General features: G+C 35.0%; 5 protein-coding genes across 6 annotated transcripts; 3 read left to right on the top strand and 2 right to left on the bottom strand.

Moving 5' to 3' along the window:
• Positions 1–1,023: 1,023 nt before the first annotated feature.
• Positions 1,024–1,709, top strand: LOC122592091. The gene is made up of 3 exons (XM_043764298.1): positions 1,024–1,108; positions 1,214–1,464; positions 1,557–1,709. Exons 1-3 carry the CDS (start codon positions 1,024–1,026, stop codon positions 1,707–1,709), a joined length of 489 nt encoding a protein of 162 aa, XP_043620233.1.
• A 3,455-nt stretch (positions 1,710–5,164) lies between these two features.
• Positions 5,165–8,012, bottom strand: LOC122592090 (protein FAR1-RELATED SEQUENCE 5-like). Its single transcript, XM_043764297.1, has 4 exons — positions 7,853–8,012; positions 5,761–6,255; positions 5,267–5,660; positions 5,165–5,214 (listed from the first exon to the last, which is right to left on the bottom strand). The coding sequence occupies exons 1-4, from the start codon at positions 8,000–8,002 to the stop codon at positions 5,165–5,167; spliced, it is 1,089 nt and encodes a 362-aa protein (XP_043620232.1). The 5' UTR covers positions 8,003–8,012.
• A 673-nt stretch (positions 8,013–8,685) lies between these two features.
• On the top strand, positions 8,686–12,024 carry LOC122590943 (2-methyl-6-phytyl-1,4-hydroquinone methyltransferase, chloroplastic-like). The gene is made up of 4 exons (XM_043763118.1): positions 8,686–8,800; positions 9,053–9,632; positions 10,532–10,838; positions 11,759–12,024. The coding sequence occupies exons 2-4, from the start codon at positions 9,058–9,060 to the stop codon at positions 11,912–11,914; spliced, it is 1,038 nt and encodes a 345-aa protein (XP_043619053.1). The 5' UTR covers positions 8,686–8,800; positions 9,053–9,057; the 3' UTR covers positions 11,915–12,024.
• A 930-nt stretch (positions 12,025–12,954) lies between these two features.
• Positions 12,955–15,020, top strand: LOC122593664 (ammonium transporter 2 member 5-like). Its single transcript, XM_043766098.1, has 3 exons — positions 12,955–13,554; positions 13,644–13,929; positions 14,303–15,020. Exons 1-3 carry the CDS (start codon positions 12,955–12,957, stop codon positions 14,851–14,853), a joined length of 1,437 nt encoding a protein of 478 aa, XP_043622033.1. The 3' UTR covers positions 14,854–15,020.
• LOC122593662 (beta-carotene isomerase D27, chloroplastic-like) lies at positions 14,945–17,602 on the bottom strand. 2 transcript variants are annotated; one of them, XM_043766096.1, is made up of 7 exons: positions 17,215–17,598; positions 16,594–16,733; positions 16,062–16,154; positions 15,694–15,755; positions 15,506–15,612; positions 15,295–15,387; positions 14,945–15,195 (listed from the first exon to the last, which is right to left on the bottom strand). In XM_043766096.1, the coding sequence occupies exons 1-7, from the start codon at positions 17,519–17,521 to the stop codon at positions 15,155–15,157; spliced, it is 843 nt and encodes a 280-aa protein (XP_043622031.1). In that variant the 5' UTR covers positions 17,522–17,598; the 3' UTR covers positions 14,945–15,154. The 2 variants fall into 2 exon arrangements, with proteins under 2 accessions (XP_043622031.1, XP_043622032.1); XM_043766097.1 differs by lacking the exon at positions 16,062–16,154 and having other exon boundaries at positions 17,215–17,602.
• Positions 17,603–19,220: the final 1,618 nt, after the last annotated feature.

Genomic DNA, 19,220 nt, shown 5'->3' with positions numbered 1-19,220 from the left:
AAAATGTTTGTAAAAAAGTGTAAATAATATAAAATGTAAAAAAAGTGTATTACATAGTATATAAAAAATATATTTAAAAAAAGTTTATAAAAGTTTGTACTAGAAAATGTTTGTATTAGAAAATATAAAAATGTATAAATAAAAAAGGTATTAAAACATAAGTATAAAAAGATATTAAAACATATATTGAAAAAGTAGTAGTACAAAAGTCATATAAAAAATTAAGTTAAAAAAAGTTGTTAAAAAAGTTGATATAAAAAGTATTATAATACGTGTATTATTTATGTAGATATAAGAAAAATGCTAGGAAAATGTATAAGTAAAAAAGGTATTAAAACATAAGTATAAAAAGATATTAAAACATATATTGAAAAAGTAGTAGTACAAAAGACATATAAAAAATTAAGTTAAAAAAAAGTTGTTAAAAAAGTTGATATAAAAAGTATTATAATACGTGTATTATTTATGTAGATATAAGAAAAATGCTAGGAAAATGTATAAGTAAAAAAGGTATTAAAACATAAGTATAAAAAGATATTAAAACATATATTGAAAAAGTAGTAGTACAAAAGTCATATAAAAAATTAAGTTAAAAAAAAGTTGTTAAAAAAGTTGATATAAAAAGTATTATAATACGTGTATTATTTATGTAGATATAAGAAAAATGCTAGGAAAATGTATAAGTAAAAAGGTATTAAAACATAAGTATAAAAAGATATTAAAACATATATTGAAAAAGTAGTAGTACAAAAGTCATATAAAAAATTAAGTTAAAAAAAAGTTGTTAAAAAAGTTGATATAAAAAGTATTATAATACGTGTATTATTTATGTAGATATAAGAAAAATGCTAGGAAAATGTATAAGTAAAAAAGGTATTAAAACATAAGTATAAAAGATATTAAAACATATATTGAAAAATAGTAGTACAAAAGTCATATAAAAAATTAAGTTAAAAAAGTTGTTAAAAAAGTTGATATAAAAAGTATTATAATACGTGTATTATTTATGTAGATATAAGAAAAATGCTAGGAGCTCACGGCGGCGACGGCGATGGGAGGGATCCGCACCGATCGTGGTGGAAGAAAATATCAGGCTGCAAAAACAGCGGTAAGAAAATTGACTTTACATTAAATTTAGTTATGCATTGAAATAATTTTATTCTTATCGTTTAAAGTAACTTATTTATGTTATTGTTACTTATTGGTTTTGTAGGCTCGAAGAAAACACCACCACCACCAAGAGGGGCAGCCAAAAATCTAAAACTTGAGGCTGCCTTGAAGAAAAATGGAGGCCCGTTACCCATGTACTTCGACTACAAATCAAAGACCTTTCAGTCGATCGGGGACTACGGGGCTATGTACAAATCTTTGTTAGGCTCGTTGATCGGAGATGTCCCCCAGTACTACGAGTCATGGGACGATGTGCCTGAGTCTATGAGGGACCATATCTTGGAGGAAGTACAGGTTAGAATATGTTTCTTTTTATATTTTTTTTACTTAATATGTTTTTCAATGATAACCCTGAAAATGCTAACTTGTATTTGTAAACAACGTAGCGCTATTTTGCGATGGACCAGTACTTAGAGCTTGATGAGGACGACCCCACCCGGAAGGCAGCAAAACTGGCTTTCCGTGCTGATGCAGCTAGCATATATAGGCAGAGAAAGTCAAAATTCAAATCTCAGCATTTTACAGCACGGGGGGTGTAGGCTCAGCAGATACCCTGCAGACAGCACCGCCAACTGGTATGGACCCGGAAGAGTGGGGAAAACTATTGAGTTTCTATACGAGGGATGACCGAGTGAAGCGGGCCGAGACAAACAAGACAAACCGGTCCAAACAGGCGGTGGGGACTCAGGGTCGGCGATCTATTTCTCTTGCCCACGATCGGGCGTTGGTACGTTTGGTTTTAACAAAAGTATACAATTGTTGTGTTTTTTAAATGCTAATTATTTGACTTGTTTGCAGGCCAAGCACCATAACGAAAAGAAGGAGGGGCCACCCCCCACGTGGGAGTCGACTTGGGCGGCAACCCACAGACTACAACCTCCGGAAGTTGCGGTATATACATAACTTTAAGTTAAATTACTTTTAATTACTGCTCCATTTATTAAACTTACCTTACTATTTATATGCAGTCCCGTCTGGAAGCTGTGCAGCAGAGACATTCACAGGATCCTGCACCGACACCTCCAACGCAGTTGTTCCCGGAAGCGTTTGGATCGCGATCCGGACATCAGCGCGGACTAGGGAGGATTCTCAGGGGTTTCGGATCCCATGATTTCCCTGGTGAGTTGCCGCAACCACATTATGGACCTCCGGAAGGATCCTCCTCCGGCCCCTCTGCATCCTATTCTGGCCCCTCTGCATCCCAACCTTCCGGCTACCATGTTGACTTGAACCACCCTGGTGATGACTATTTCGACCCCCGCCAGTTATGGGGTGGGAGATCGGCGCATTTTGGACCTCCATCAGGGGATTTTGGTAGCTTCTCGGATATGAGTGGATTTTTTAGTGGGACAGGCTCTGTATCCGGACCAGGTGTGGGTGATGATAATGCCGGTGAGGACGACGACGATTCCGATGATTAGACTTTTTTTGTTTGTACGAAATAGGGACATTTTTATAAATACAGTTTGTTATGTACATTTTTATTATTTGTGTTTGATATGGACTTTTTTATTATTTGTGTACTTTTTGTTTATAATGATGCTGGACTATCTGGTTTGCAAAAATTTAACACCCCAAATTTCGTAGTATTAATATATTATTATAAGAAATATACCAAGTAAAAACATGATAAAGTTATGAAGTAACACCCCAAGTTTCCTTTAATAAAAAAAAAGGAGAAAAAAACGGGTAAAACAAAAACAAATAACTTTATTACAATCCTAATCAGATGAGTCCACTGTTCCCATATAGATGGGAGGAGGTTTAGTTGCATCTATATATCTATTGTAGGCTAACTGGCGGTGTCCGTACAAATCTTTCCATTTGCTCACGGGAGGCCTTACACGATCCTGTACCCAATATGCGATCTCCGGGGCCATCGGGTAGTCACCTTCCAACTGCACCATGATATAGTGACCGTGACCCTGTACTAATGCTATTGATATGGGCTCTGTCCTAGGCATCTCATCAGGACCATAGGTAAATGGGAACGAAGTCCAACTGGCGGCAGTAGATAAACAGTTAATTACTATACCCATCCTGTTGGACAACAACATAGTCCCCATAGTCATGTGCATCCAGTAGGCAGTTGGTCTAAACACCCCTACATAAGACCGCGATAACCCCTCAAAAAAGCTCGCTTCAACCTGTCCCCATCTTGTTAGTTCATCGTAGAATTGTTTGTTATTTTCATACTCGGCCAACATATGTAGTCGGATCCACTCGTAACCTTCGTTTTCATCGTATCCCAATGCAACAGCAAGTGCCCTGAATCCACAGTTGCCATCACCCCTGACATTAATAATCCCCTTGACGTATGGTCTAAATACATTCGGTATGTCGTCAAGGTAACCCTTTATACCCGTCGTCTGCAGTGGGCTAGTGTTAGGTGGTGGTACTGGTAGAGCAGCCAATTGCTGCTCAGCTGATATGGGAGATATTGGTGATGGTGCTGGTGCTGCTGGCATCGGAGGTGATGGTGCTGGTGGCATCGAAGGTTGTGTGGACGTATTGAAAAAATCAAAGTACGATGATGGTGCAGCTGGCATCGTAGTGCTAGGACCTGCAGGAAAATAAGTATCGGCACTGAAGAACTGATCCATTAAGCCTGTTGGTGCTGTTGGTGGCACAGGATAGTACGCGGGTTCGGCTGCGCCGAACAACTGATCTAAGAATGGGGTTTCGGTTGTAGGCTCATTACTCGGCCCTGCTGTTGAATATTGTGACGATCGGATCAAGTCATCAATATATCCACGGGTGTCCTCCCGTAAATCGGTGTCAGGCTCCGCGAAACGTGACTGCGTGGGCACATGCTCACTGTGTCTCGCCGGATGAAAGTCTCTGTAGCATGAGCCTGAGTCTGGTGCGGTATCCGGATTTTTAGGTGTGGTCACGTGCACGGACCTTGACTTTTTCAACTTTGGTGGTGGTGGCATCGGAGGTGATACGTTCAAGTCTGGCATCTGCAATGAATGAATGAATAATTAAGTTAGATGATAGTATTTAACAAGTAATAATTTGCTAGACTATAATAATATACCTTTTTCTTTGACCCAACAGGTCTACCACGTGTTTTCTTTTGGACCTCTGGATCCTTGATTTTGGACCGACCCGGATAGATGAGGTCCTTTATTTTGGACATCAAGCTTTTCCTTTGTTTTATGGGTTGTCGTTCCAAGACAGCAGTAACCTCGCCACAAAAGGCCTCAACAGGCTCGTCATCATCCGAGTCTTTGTTCACATTTCCAGGCAGGCAGGTGGACTGGGTTATATCGAGCCTGCACCAAAATGCATCTATCTCATATTCTTGTACACGCCTTCCTGCAGGAATAAAAATATTACATTAAGTATTTTTAAGTAAAATGGACCATTTGTATCTGAATGAACTGTACTTACGTTCCTGCATGTATGTTAGAAGTCGACAACTACATGGCAAGCCACAACTAGCCCATACCGTACACCCGCACTTTGACACGTCCCCTTTTACTGTATTTTTCAATCGATCAATTTCGTCAACCATAATTTGCAAGGCTACATGGGAGGCTTTACCGAGCAAATCCTTTAAACAGGGATAGTTGTGTTTATTTTGATTGTACTGCCTGCAATGTTCCAGTGACCCCTTTATTTCGGTGTATTGCCCGCTGACAACAGAGTTAACACATTCAACGATTCTGTGGAACGTAAGCCGCTTTTGATGCATAACTGACTTCAGCAAAGAATGCTCGCTTTCAACCCTGTTGGTAGTGTAGTTACGATAGTTGCGGTGTTGGTCGACCCAACATGACACAAATAACTCCTTGTACGAGGCAAGCCACTGTATTTGTAGATACTTATAAAGATCTGCAGGAAAATAAAAAGTGATTTAGCTACATGGTTACATCGTAAGCGTTATCATAAAAACAGTATGGGGACGGGATGTATATACTTGGTTTATCTGCCAAGAATACTTTTAGCCGCTGCTCATTCTCTGCGTATTCCTTAACCGTGATTGAGTTTACGAGTTGATCCCACCGGTGTCTAAACAAACCATAATCTTTTTTTGACCTAAACGATGGGTTGGCATGTAACTCAATATTCCTCCAAATGTGTATTCTACACAGTATCAGCTTCATTTCCGGCATCACATCCTTAACCGCTTTCATGAGGGCCAGATCCCGATCAGTGAGTGCCACACGCACGACGAGGCCTTCTTCGAGCGTCGACCTCAAGCACTGTAACACCCATGTGTATGTCGCATGTTGCTCATTTTCAATAAGTGCGTGCGCAATGCTGAATGTCTTGCCAGTTGGAGTGACACCCACAATCTCAACAAGCGGCATGTTGTAAACGTTGGTTTTATACGTGGCGTCTATTTCAATGATCCAAGGAAATGCACGCCATATGTCAAGTGATGTAGGATGTACGAAAAAGAGATTGGTCAAACATCCGGTTTTGCTATCCGTCGTGTACTGATACGTGTACTGATGGTCAGATAGTAATTGGAGCATGATCTGCAACGGGTAAACAACCAAAGTATAAGGAATTCGTATTTTTTAAAAAAAATAAACATATAGTTATATGATCCACATGCAGGTATGTTTCTTATTTCACCTGCATTCGAGTTTCCCCTCGTTGTTGGGCGTGCTTTAGCCGGTGTTGCCGCAGGTAGTTAGAAATGTCTTGTGAACGGGTCAAGATACCGGGAAATGCATCCTTCAATTGGTCCCTTATGCTATTTGGCCCTAAACCTAGCAACGCCTTTTCGTCCACAAATTCTTTTTGAACATCGGTTAGTCGTCTTGCGTACGCAATACCTTCCAAATTACAAGCTGATGGATGGTTATGTCGGTGATCTATAACTTCAACCCACCAACTATGGTCCTTTGTCAGACGGCCTACCAATTTGAATGGACAGTCAATTTTGGTACTCCCTTTGGGTGCCCCGGTTGACCGCTTATCTTTTTTTCCACCACGGTTGCAAATAAGGACCACCTTTTTAACTTCTCCGCCTTTTGTGACATTTGATCTTCGTGTTACTAACACATAACCAAGCTCCTTTGCCGTTCTTTGAGCCCAGTCTACCAAATCTATGTGTGTGTCAAACACCTGAAATATTTTATACACTTTTTCTTAATACACTTTTTATGCACTTTTTTATAATACATTTTTTTTTAATACACTATTTTATATACTTTTTTATAATCCACTTTCTTATACACTTTTTTATAATACACTTTTTATACACTTTTTTATAATACACTTTTTTGTACACCTTTTTTTTAACAATCTTTTAATAGCTTTTGTTAATCTACATTTTTACGTACATTTTTTAATATGTTTTTATAAACAATTTTTTATCCGTAGTTTTAATAATTAGTTTTCTTACATACTTTTATAGCAATATTTTATACACTTTTTCTTAATACACTTTTTATGCACTTTTTTATAATACATTTTTTTTAATACACTATTTTATATACTTTTTTATAATCCACTTTCTTATACACTTTTTTATAATACACTTTTTATACACTTTTTATAATACACTTTTTTGTACACCTTTTTTTTAACAATCTTTTAATAGCTTTTGTTAATCTACATTTTTACGTACATTTTTTAATATGTTTTTATAAACAATTTTTTATCCGTAGTTTTAATAATTAGTTTTCTTACATACTTTTATAGCAATATTTTATACACTTTTTCTTAATACACTTTTTATGCACTTTTTTATAATACATTTTTTTTTAATACACTATTTTATATACTTTTTTATAATCCACTTTCTTATACACTTTTTTATAATACACTTTTTATACACTTTTTTATAATACACTTTTTTGTACACCTTTTTTTTAACAATCTTTTAATAGCTTTTGTTAATCTACATTTTTACGTACATTTTTTAATATGTTTTTATAAACAATTTTTTATCCGTAGTTTTAATAATTAGTTTTCTTACATACTTTTATAGCAATATTTTATACACTTTTTCTTAATACACTTTTTATGCACTTTTTTATAATACATTTTTTTTTAATACACTATTTTATATACTTTTTTATAATCCACTTTCTTATACACTTTTTTATAATACACTTTTTATACACTTTTTTATAATACACTTTTTTGTACACCTTTTTTTTAACAATCTTTTAATAGCTTTTGTTAATCTACATTTTTACGTACATTTTTTAATATGTTTTTATAAACAATTTTTTATCCGTAGTTTTAATAATTAGTTTTCTTACATACTTTTATAGCAATATTTTATACACTTTTTCTTAATACACTTTTTATGCACTTTTTTATAATACATTTTTTTTAATACACTATTTTATATACTTTTTTATAATCCACTTTCTTATACACTTTTTTATAATACACTTTTTATACACTTTTTTATAATACACTTTTTTGTACACCTTTTTTTTAACAATCTTTTAATAGCTTTTGTTAATCTACATTTTTACGTACATTTTTTAATATGTTTTTATAAACAATTTTTTATCCGTAGTTTTAATAATTAGTTTTCTTACATACTTTTATAGCAATATTTTATACACTTTTTCTTAATACACTTTTTATGCACTTTTTTATAATACATTTTTTTTAATACACTATTTTATATACTTTTTTATAATCCACTTTCTTATACACTTTTTTATAATACAAAAATGAAAAGGTTGGATTATATACATACCTCCTTGGTATAAAAAACATCGTGATCGTAATCAAATTCATCACGGACATCTGGGGATTCAAATTCGTCATCGGGCTCTTCGTACACAAACTCTTCATTTACACCTTCCGGCGCATTTGGATTTAAGAAAATTTCCTCCAAGCAATCCATCTAAAATAATAAAAACACTTAACAGTAATAAATGAAAACGAATAAATCAAAATGAATGAATATAAAACCAATCGAATATCAAACGATTGAATATCAAAATGGAAATGTTGCTCCAAGAATGAATATGAAACGAGATGTTATAAAGGATGAATCGTCACGGGGAAACAGTAATAAATGAAAACGAATAAATCAAAATGAATGAATATAAAACCAATCGAATATCAAAACGATTGAATATCAAAATGAAAATGTTGCTCCAAGAATGAATATGAAACGAGATGTTATAAAGGATGAATCGTCACGGGGAAACAGAAACATTGCTGCACAATTCGTACCCACCCACCCTTTTGGAGCGACTGTCGCTCCTAAAGGGTGGGTGGGTACGAATCGTACAGTAATGTTGTCGTATGCTGTCGCCCGTTGTCGTATCCTACTACCCCTTTAGGAGCGACTGTCGCTCCAAAAGGGATGGTCGGGTTACATGAGGGGTGGTCGGCCTACACGTCCCCTTAATTAAAAATGAAAAAAAAAGTAAAAAAGTGACAAGTTATGTGATAACTCATCAGTGATAACGGACTAAAATTGTAATTTGCCCTATGAAAAAAGAAAACAGAAAAATAGAAAATAAATATCATTTTGTCTGGTTTGCAGAAATTTCATCACCACATGATTTCTGTAATCTAGCCAACAGTCTTAGCCTGTTCTATATTTCACTTGTCACTACACGGTTTACTTCTCCAACATCTACCACACCACACTCCATACCACAACTTTATCAATGGTGATTTGAGCTAACTGGTAAGCCCTGTTTCTTCAATTTGTCAAAAACTCTAATCTCTTTCATTCTGCATGCAATAATTTTGAACTGAAATGCTTGAAAGATTACATTTTTAATCAATTTCCCATCTAGGTTATTCTCAAAGTCTTGAATTTCCTTAATATAAACTCAAAATCACTAATTTTTCTATCTGGGTATTGCTAAATTTTAGTAGTTAGTGAGTTACAAGTTGTATGTGTTTTTGATATATTTTTTTTTGGGGGTTTAACTAGCAATAATGGCTTCTTCAATGTTATATGGAGCTGAGAATCTTGCAATAATAAGAGGAAGAGTAGGCCCAAATGGGTTAGGGTCTAATGGGTCAGATTTGTGTGGTAGAAAGTTTTCCCCCAAAATCAATTTGGTTTGTCGGAATCCGATACTGAAAGGTGGAAGTAGAGCCTTGATTGTGCCTAAGTGTAGTATGTCTGTACCAAGGCCAGCTTCACAGCCTAGGTTCATACAACACAAAAAAGAGGCATTTTGGTTTTATAGGTTTTTGTCGATTGTGTATGATCATGTGATAAACCCGGGTCATTGGACCGAAGATATGAGAGATGAAGCATTGGAACCGGCTGATCTTTATAGCCCGCATATGGTGGTGGTGGATGTTGGTGGTGGTACAGGGTTCACTACTTTAGGTATTGTGAAACATGTTCATGCTAAGAATGTTACGATTTTGGATCAATCGCCACATCAGCTTGCGAAAGCGAAGCAAAAGGAACCGTTGAAAGAATGCAAGTTCATTGAGGGTGATGCTGAGGATCTTCCTTTTAAAACTGATTATGCTGATCGATATATATCTGCTGGAAGGTATGTTATTTCAAAACTGTTGTTCTTGTGTTTTCCAGTATTTGCATTCATTATATGTTACATTTTAGATCGAATGATTGATTTCACTAACTATTGTTCTTGCAGACTATTTACGTCTTTTTTGTTTTTGTTTTTTTTTGTTTTTAATTTTATTTTCTTCATTTCCACAAGAATGCTGATTACAGCAGTTATGACTCATTTTAGATGTGTCAATTAAAGTTATTATATGTAACACCTATGCCGTGAGGCTCTTTCAGTTCACAAAGCTCCATTTTGTAGTATTCTTGATTATAATGAGCAATTCCTACTCTTATGGATAAATAGATCAATTAGGTTCTATTTTTGTTGTAACAGGTCAAGTGGTGAAGTGTGCGTGTGAGAGTTGCTAATAGACTATAAAATACCTTAATATGTTAAACAAAGACATTAATATGCAATGTGTTTGCATTCTTTCATCCTTTATTCATTTCATGGCCCCGTCCCAATCATCTTCATGGCATGTAAACGCGACCAACCCATAATATATGTGCGACTCTCATGTTAAAAAGACAACAAACAGTGTCAGAATGCCAGATTTGTGGCAAAAGGTTGGTAACTGATAACCCAAACTGGCCAATAATCGGCTGCCTATCCATAGTGTGGGGGGTATACCTGACTTGCTCAACCGTTGAGGCTATGGGCACATTTGGGCTTGAACCCAAGGCTTCTGCTATTTGTGGCAAAGATGCCCCCACCTATTACCAAATGAGCTACATGCCATTGGTATGTCAAAATGCTATATGACAATAGTACATAGAATCTTATTTTTTGACCTTTTTAAACTTGTTCTGTTTCCAGTAAAAAAGATGAAACTTTGTAAGAATATATGACTTACCTGATTTGTGCATATATTCTTGCAGCATTGAGTACTGGCCGGACCCGCAACGAGGCATTAAAGAAGCATACAGGGTCCTAAAGATAGGAGGGAAGGCATGTTTAATCGGGCCTGTGTATCCGACATATTGGTTATCTCGTTTCTTTGCAGACATGTGGATGCTCTTTCCAAAGGAGGAAGAGTACATTGAGTGGTTTGAAAAGGCTGGATTCAAAGATGTCAAGATCAAAAGAATTGGCCCAAAATGGTATCGTGGGGTGCGTCGCCATGGTTTGATCATGGGCTGCTCTGTTACTGGAGTGAAACCTGCATCAGGGGATTCACCATTGCAGGTAACGTATTCGTATCTTGTAGCCATCACTTAAGTCTGTTTATCACTTTATCTTTCCTCAACGGGAATTCGTTTTCCTCCAATTGTCTATATATATGGCATATTGCACGCAAAAGGAACGTATTTTCAGCCGATTTGTATCTTAGGGAACATACTTTTAAAGTCAACCTTTAAGAGCCTATTTATAAGTTTAAAATTCGACAAGGCACCTGGGTCCTGGTTACGTGGTAAAGGTTATATACTTGTACCTGAAAAAGGGGCCCTTATTTGATCATAAACTTGTAACATATGCTCAAGATTGATTCCGGAAATACGTTTCTTAAAAATAAAATTTGACTTCAAGGACAATTCTTTTATTTTATGTGCTATATGCCCTACATTGTGAACCAAATGTCGTCAAACTTGAGACTTTGGAGGGACTAAAGACCTAAAAATGGCAAACACACACACACACAGGCCTAAATCTCTGTTCTTATATTTTTGAAAATCTGGCCCTTGGTTTACTGTTGTTTTGAACTGGTCATTTAACAATGCCAAGTGAAGAGTTAATGTGCATTACTGAACCAACCCTTCTTTCACAAGAATGACCTTTTGTTTTCATTTCTGTCTATTATATTCACAGTTTACCAAAAAACTCAAAACAATCGATTATCTGATTTTTACGAATTCAAATAAAAGAACACCAACACTTTATCTTTACAGAGTGTATCATTGTATCTGTTTATCTGATTCTGATGATTCAACATCACATAAACACTTTCAAATCATATACAAACACCCCTTAAGATCTTGATATCTACATGTTTTCTTATTTTTGTAAGCACGATCTTACAACTATACCATTGCCTTCAGTTATCTTTTGGGTTCTAAGAATGCTTTTTCTCATTGTTTATTGGCTTTCTGTATTGTTATGTGCCACAGCTTGGTCCCAAAGTAGAGGATATTGAGAAGCCAGTGAACCCATTCGTGTTCCTTGCACGTTTTCTCATCGGTGCACTGGCTGGAGTTTACTACGTCCTGGTTCCTGTTTACATGTGGCTCAAGGACCAAATAGTTCCAAAAGGTCAACCGATCTGAGAGATGGTTACAGTTTTTCTTTAATAGTTTGTAACGGATGATGTGTCCTTTTGATTTCAACAATGGTGTGTGAACACTTGTTAGAATTCAATAATTTCTTTTTTGAAGTATTTGACCAGTATGTTACTTGATTAAAGTAAAACATAAATGTTGTGTGTTCGCTTCAAGCATTGTGGTTGGGGCGAGCTGGTACTGCTCGTTCATGTAAAGATTGTGTACAAATTGGGATAATCTGTAGATATGATCTTGTTGGAAGCAGATGAACCTAAGTTTCAAAATGCATATATATTCACCTATTTTCTCATTGTATGGTGAACTTGTTAAGAGGCATTTAATAGATGGTTACCAAGGCTAAAGTTATTTTTGGCGTATATGTCTATAATATTTCTGTAGTAAAAGTCAATCTAACTGTTACAGATTATAACACCCCATGAGTGCCTTCAACTTGCTTAGGTGGAACTAGTACTAAAGTAGCACCATAGGGTGGGTGACCCTTGGTAAGTACTCACATGTTAGGGCTACTCTAACATATTGAATGAACTGTAACCCAAATATATTTTAATGTTGGCTTTTGTTATGTGATATTGTATTATTGTTCAATGTTGTTGCAATACACAGTATCTCGTATTCTCATATATACAAATACATATATTTAGTATACAGGATATATAATTATATGTTAAATAAGTTCTATGCTAAATTAACAGGTATCTAAGATTCCATTGATTTCTTAGCCTTCAAACAGCAATGAATCCATCTATATCTTATGGACTTTGGTGTCTCCGTTTTCATCCAATGCAAACAAATGAACAACTCATATCCTGATAGATATATTGCCCATCTCTTGTCTTGCTATTCAAATTTTCTTTTTTACCCCTTCTCACTTACCATATCGACATTCCGATCACATACCACATAGGGGCATTTTGGTAGATCAACATGTCCGAAACATTGCATATATACATGTACTAAACAATATTCATACTTCTAATCACGTCATTATTATTATTATTATTCTCTAATATTCAAAGAATAATAATATGCCATTCATCCTTCCATCAAACCTTATTCCTAATGATATTATCCCAGAATGGATCAACAGAGGCGACAACGCATGGCAACTAACGGCGGCCACAATGGTTGGCCTCCAAAGTGTCCCGGGTCTAATCATATTGTATGGTAGCATTGTCAAAAAGAAATGGGCCGTGAACTCGTGTTTCATGGCACTTTTTGCCTTTGCAGCGGTCTTGGTGTGTTGGGTTGGTTGGGGTTACCAGATGTCCTTTGGTTCAGAGAAATTTTTACCTTTTGTTGGACGACCGGGTGTTGCATCACTAAGGGCTAGTTATCTAGTCGAAAGAGCTTTTACCGGAAAGTTTCCCAATGCAACAATGATCTTCTTTCAATTTGTTTTTGCTGCTATCACATTGATCTTGATAGCCGGTGCTTTATTGGGGCGAATGAATTTCTATGCTTGGATGGTGTTTGTTCCAGTTTGGCTAACGTGCTCATATACTGTGGGCGCCTATAGCATATGGTGTCCTGATGGTTGGCTATCCCAAAAGGGTATCATTGATTATTCTGGTGGTTATGTTATTCATCTTTCTTCTGGAGTTGCTGGTTTCACCGCGGCTTATTGGGTAACCAAGTAATTTCATCATCAGTTTGTCATTTTTACAAAATGAAAATTTTTTAGAACACTTTTTTTTTTAAATTAATATGGTGATAGGTTGGACCGAGGGAAAGTAAAGATCGGGAAAGGTTTCCGCCCAACAACATACTATTGATGCTTTTAGGGGCGGGTATATTATGGATGGGATGGACAGGGTTTAATGGAGGTGATCCATACATGGCTAGTAAGGATGCTTCGCTCGCTGTCCTTAACACACATGTGTGTGCAGCCATGAGCTTGTTAACATGGCTCTTGCTCGATATCTATTTCTTTGAAATGCCTTCCGTTATTGGTGCTACCCAAGGCATGATCACTGGCTTAGTATGCATCACCCCAGCTGCTGGTAAGATATATAAGTGGTTATAACAAAAATATATAATGTGCTTATTTTTGACCTGTTTACTCTTGAATGGATCGCTTTGGTTATGTTTTATTACTAAGGGGCTTAAATCTGTAACATTAACTTAAAGAAACAATTTACATACAAATGGGTCAAATAGGATTGAACAAGTCACATATGACCCATATCATACTTTTCAAAAATCAACATCTTAAATCACAGTTTTCAGTTTGTGTCAACCCGACCAGACCCATAATGAATAAACTGATGTTGTATTTGACTCGTTACCGATTCATCCCATTTTGAGGCCTCTACAAAATACTGACTCATATATGAAAAACAAAAGTTTCAGATTCTAAATAGATGTAATGAACAGGAGTGGTGCAAGGTTGGGCAGCAATTATAATGGGACTATTATCTGGTAGCCTACCGTGGTTCACAATGATGGTGTTACACAAGAGAGTCTCACTACTAAAAGAAATTGATGACACGATGGCGGTGTTCCACACCCATGCAGTGGCGGGGTCTCTAGGTGGCATCCTAACAGGTTTCTTTGCCGAGCCAGGGCTAAGTCGTATTTTCTATGACACAACAACAGACACGTGGAAAAAATACACAGGACTCGCTCATGGTTTCAAAACAGGAAATGTGAAGGGTGGGTTACACCAAATGGGCATCCAATTGCTAGGAATATTATTTGTTGTAGTGTGGAACATTGTAATTACAAGTTTGATCTGTTTAGCAATTAGACTCATCATCCCTCTTAGATTAAGTGAAAAAGAGTTGGAGCTCGGGGATGAGGAAGTGCACGGGGAAAGTGCGTATGCTTTGTGGGGCGATGGGGAGAAATTCCTTGAGACTTCAAAACTTACTTCGGGTCATGGGTGTGATGAGTTTTCGGTAAAGGAGGGAAGTAATCTACGATAACTCTTTAATCGCAGTTGAAGTTTGTATATCCGAAACAATACTATTGTAACAAATTTATATATATAGAAGCTGTAGTGAAACTTGTATAAAAGAATGTGAAATTGTGTGTCAGGCTGAAATAAATAGAAAGTTACATTGTGTCCATTGCATCTCACATATATATAGAAATGGTGTGACATATTTGTTTCCCTTCTTTATTGCTCCATACATTGTTTGACAAATTGGGCAAAATGTCATTGTTTGGCAAATTTGGTTCCTTTTGGTCTTCATATAGCATCAGTTTTTTTTTTAGGGAATTAGGCTAGCTCATGCAGCTTGTATCATGCTTATGTTTCACATCACCTGCATGATACACACCCACAACAAAGACATAATAAACAACACGTACACTCGCCAAACTTAGACAACGCCGCAAATATGGGCAGGGTTGGAATAACTTACATAGTTTGTAGCATGGTTGTTTTAATGCAGGGTCATCTTGTAGTGCTGGAGGTTCGTCGCCAAATATATACTCACAACTCATATCATCAAAATCTGCAAATCAGTTTGTGTGTATTGCATTACATGAATTTGAAATGAGTGCATTTTCCTGCTATAAATCGATTTCTAGTTTGTATGCTGTTCTGCATTGCGTATATTAGTGTCTGCTTACTTGGAACCATGTTGACTGGGATGCCTAAAGTGTTCTTCATAAACTCTTGTGTTGGTATCTTGCACATATTGGTGCACATTCCTGCGCAATTACTCGTCTCTAGAAACCTGAATTTGATTTTTAGACTATGACATTGGGCTTATATTGTAGACTTGTACACAAAATCAAATTGTAAAGACGAGAAGTACCTGCATTTCTTTATGTAGACAACATTTTTCTCTTTAATCCCTTCAACCTCAGACTCTCTTACCTTTAGTTCAAAAATCAAGTTCATATGAACAGTACTTAAGATCATTAAGACATACAAAGTACAATAGCATATGTAAATAATATTGCTTATACAACTCTGTTTGCATATATCCTTCTATCAAGTTTTAGTAGCAGTCAGTGACCGAGTCAATACGGGGGCAAAAAAGTAAGTTAGTTAAATGGCCCGTAACAGGTTTTGGGCATGTGTAGATCATCTTCATACTATGTATGCAATTCTGATTAATTTCTATCAAAACTAGAAGCACGCACAATGCACATGAATCGGTAAATCTTAATTAGGACCTACCTCGCATGGACCAAGGAGCCAACGGAAGAAGAAAGAGGTGAATGCTGCACATGACTCACTTGTAAACTTTGAAGGAGGTAAAAACTTTTTAAACTGCTTAATTAGTACAATATCAAAGAGTTAAAACTTCTTTTTTTTGCCATGTTTGTAACCATGACTGCATATATATAAAATGCATGTGTTATACAAATTCTGCTCTGTACGTATATACAGTATAACTTAGATGCATGTCAATTCATAGAGATTATTTTTTATTGAAATTTATGCTTTATAACTTGAGATATTCTCTGTAAAGTAATGCCTACATAGAACATGCCAGGATAACCCAAATTAAATAAATTTTTTGGTGTATATATCAATCTCATGTAGATTGTTTCTCTTATATAGAGAACTAACCCCCAATCACTGGAAAATATTATGATCAGTATAATTAATTAATGATAATCATTTTAGACAGATGTACATGAGTACCCTTTAATTAAAAGGACGCTTAAAACAAAGATAGATAGCGTAAAGAGATCGATGAACTTGCCAGGGTAATGAAAGGCCTAGGAATAGCATTCAAGAGAACATTCACAATAAGTTGGCGTTGGTGGATCAGATCAAAGTTTTGAAACACTGCTCGAGATGCCATCACCAGACTCTCATACCCGATTTCCTCATTTCTCATCCCTGCGCATGCATTTTCTCATGACAACAAATTAAATTATTTTTAACAAAACAAAACCAGATCGATCTGACAAACTGATCAATCATCATACCGGCCAGTTTGTAACAAAGCTAGCTAATTTATGCCTTATTCAACTACATATCTATTAGATAAAATGATTAAAAATTGTCAAATATAAATTTAAGAGTACGTCTTGAGTTTAATCTTAATTACATGATATAAATTTTTTTTGTCTCGAGTTTAAATCTTAAATATGTTTTTGTTTTTTTTTTTAATTTGAAAAACATGGATATTGTTATCCTACTTCGAACTAGATGACTCAGGACTTTTGAAAACCCCCATTAATTCATCTTAAAAAATGTAGATAGTGAGAATCAAACATATGTGGATGCTCTCTAACCCATTGTCATATTTTTTTTGTATATATAAATATTATAAAAAGTGATGGTAAAAAGAGAAAATTTAATGTAATTATATACGCACCCGATGTATTTTGCAAGGCTTGAGATACGTAATTGATGGCTAAACGATCGAACCAGTTGTCCTTATAGACAATCTTTGTTGTTGTCGTCACATTATTATTGCTACAATTACTGACGACCCTATTCTTCTTCTTCTTCTTCTTTATCGTCATCATCATAGCGTAAGTAGATTTTAGTGGTTTGTATGCCACTAGAACGGGTGATGAACAACTACTACTATATTCAGGCCAATAATTAATCTTTGTTGAAACAACGAAGTTTGTGATTTTCATACTGCCTGAAATTGATATAATCATGGTTTCCAGCATAGCTTATGATAAAGTTTTCAAAGTTAGGGAAGATCGATACGACATATGGGCTATATAGCTTGTCATGTGTTTGTGTGTGTGTGTATTAATATTGATAATAGACACAAAAGGGATCGAGGTCACTCCTTACAATTAAGAATATCATATCGTATCGTACATTATGTTCGTTAAATATATATCTAACTTTTTAACTCGACCTACCATTAAAAAGAAGACTCTACGTACCTAATCATCTATTCATGCATTTGTTTTTTTAGCTTTTTATGTAGTATGAGTATACAAGTAGAATTTAGTGTTAAAATTAAAATGTATTAACTACATATAGTCCATAATAACATGCATTATTGATAAACTTCGTATATATAAGTCTGTAAATTTAACTTTGATATAGTAGTGTTATTATATATATATATATATATATAGGTTGACAATCAAATAAGAACAATTTTAAAATAAGAACGGTGAGAACACTTAAAAAACATCATTTTGATGCATTAAAAGTCCATAAAACTAACATAGTGCTTAAGTAATTATCATTATTTAAGTGTTTAACAACACATTTATCCGTTAAAATCGAAAAAATCACGTTTTTTTGTGGATGCATTATTTTGAAGAATATGCATCCAAGATGGATGCACAAAACAAAAAACATGATTTTCTTGATTTTGACAGGCCAATGTGTTGTTATACACTTAAATAATGATAATTAGTTAAGCACTATGTTAGTTTTATGGACTTTTAATGCATCAAAATGATGTTTTTTAAATGTTCTCACCGTTCTTATTTTAAAACTGTTCTCACAGTCGATCGATAAACTAAATACTTACAAATTATTAACGTGACAACTTAATTATGACTTATGAGGTTGTTATTATTATGTATATAAAGGGATACATATATATGATCCAGTATTAGTTATATTTAACAGTTGTATAAACACACTAAATTCATTTAATTAAAGTTGGATACATATGATGAGATTTTTAAAATTATATATTTGAAACATTTCAAACCATTTAAACTACAAATATAATTAGTAGGATGATGAGTTCAAAAAATGAACTCAGGATGACCATCCCCTCCACTAACTGTATTTACTTGCTTATAGTTTAGTCACAGTCATATCGTACTCGATGGGATGATCGAAAGTACGTTATGAGTTAGTTGGCTATCAATTTGTGCATAAAGTACTAGCATTCAAGTTCCATATTTGTATAATGCTATCCAGCTTTTCGGAGATGGGATTTTTCCATAAATTAAGTACACATGAATTAGTGGGACCAAAAGTTTGTATAAAAATTGTTACAAAATTGTTATAAACTTATTGTTATTAGTTATTTAAATTTTTATCATTAATTTTTATAATAAATTGACGTTTAAAATAAATAAATAAAATATATAATAAAATTGGGAGGAATAGGCAATTCTTGGTGACCAGAGAAGAATAGATAAGCACTCCATGCATCCACCCCTAAGGGGAAAGAGAGTGGTCACCTATCCTCCCCCAACACTAACCAATCAAAATTTTACACCTCAATTTTCCTCAATCTTTCCTTATCTTTCTCAAATCACTGGCGGCACTTTCCTCTATCTTTTTCATTTATTTTTAATAATATTTTCTAAACTATATAAACTAAAACAAATATATATATAAATACAATCAATAATATGAAGATTAAAGGACAGGAACTTATATGTA

Source organism: Erigeron canadensis, chromosome 3, assembly GCF_010389155.1.
Source record: "Erigeron canadensis isolate Cc75 chromosome 3, C_canadensis_v1, whole genome shotgun sequence".
In the NCBI taxonomy this organism is placed as follows: Eukaryota; Viridiplantae; Streptophyta; class Magnoliopsida; order Asterales; family Asteraceae; genus Erigeron; species Erigeron canadensis.
Note: the sequence above shows the minus strand (reverse complement) of the source record. Positions and strands in the feature narration are given on the sequence as shown.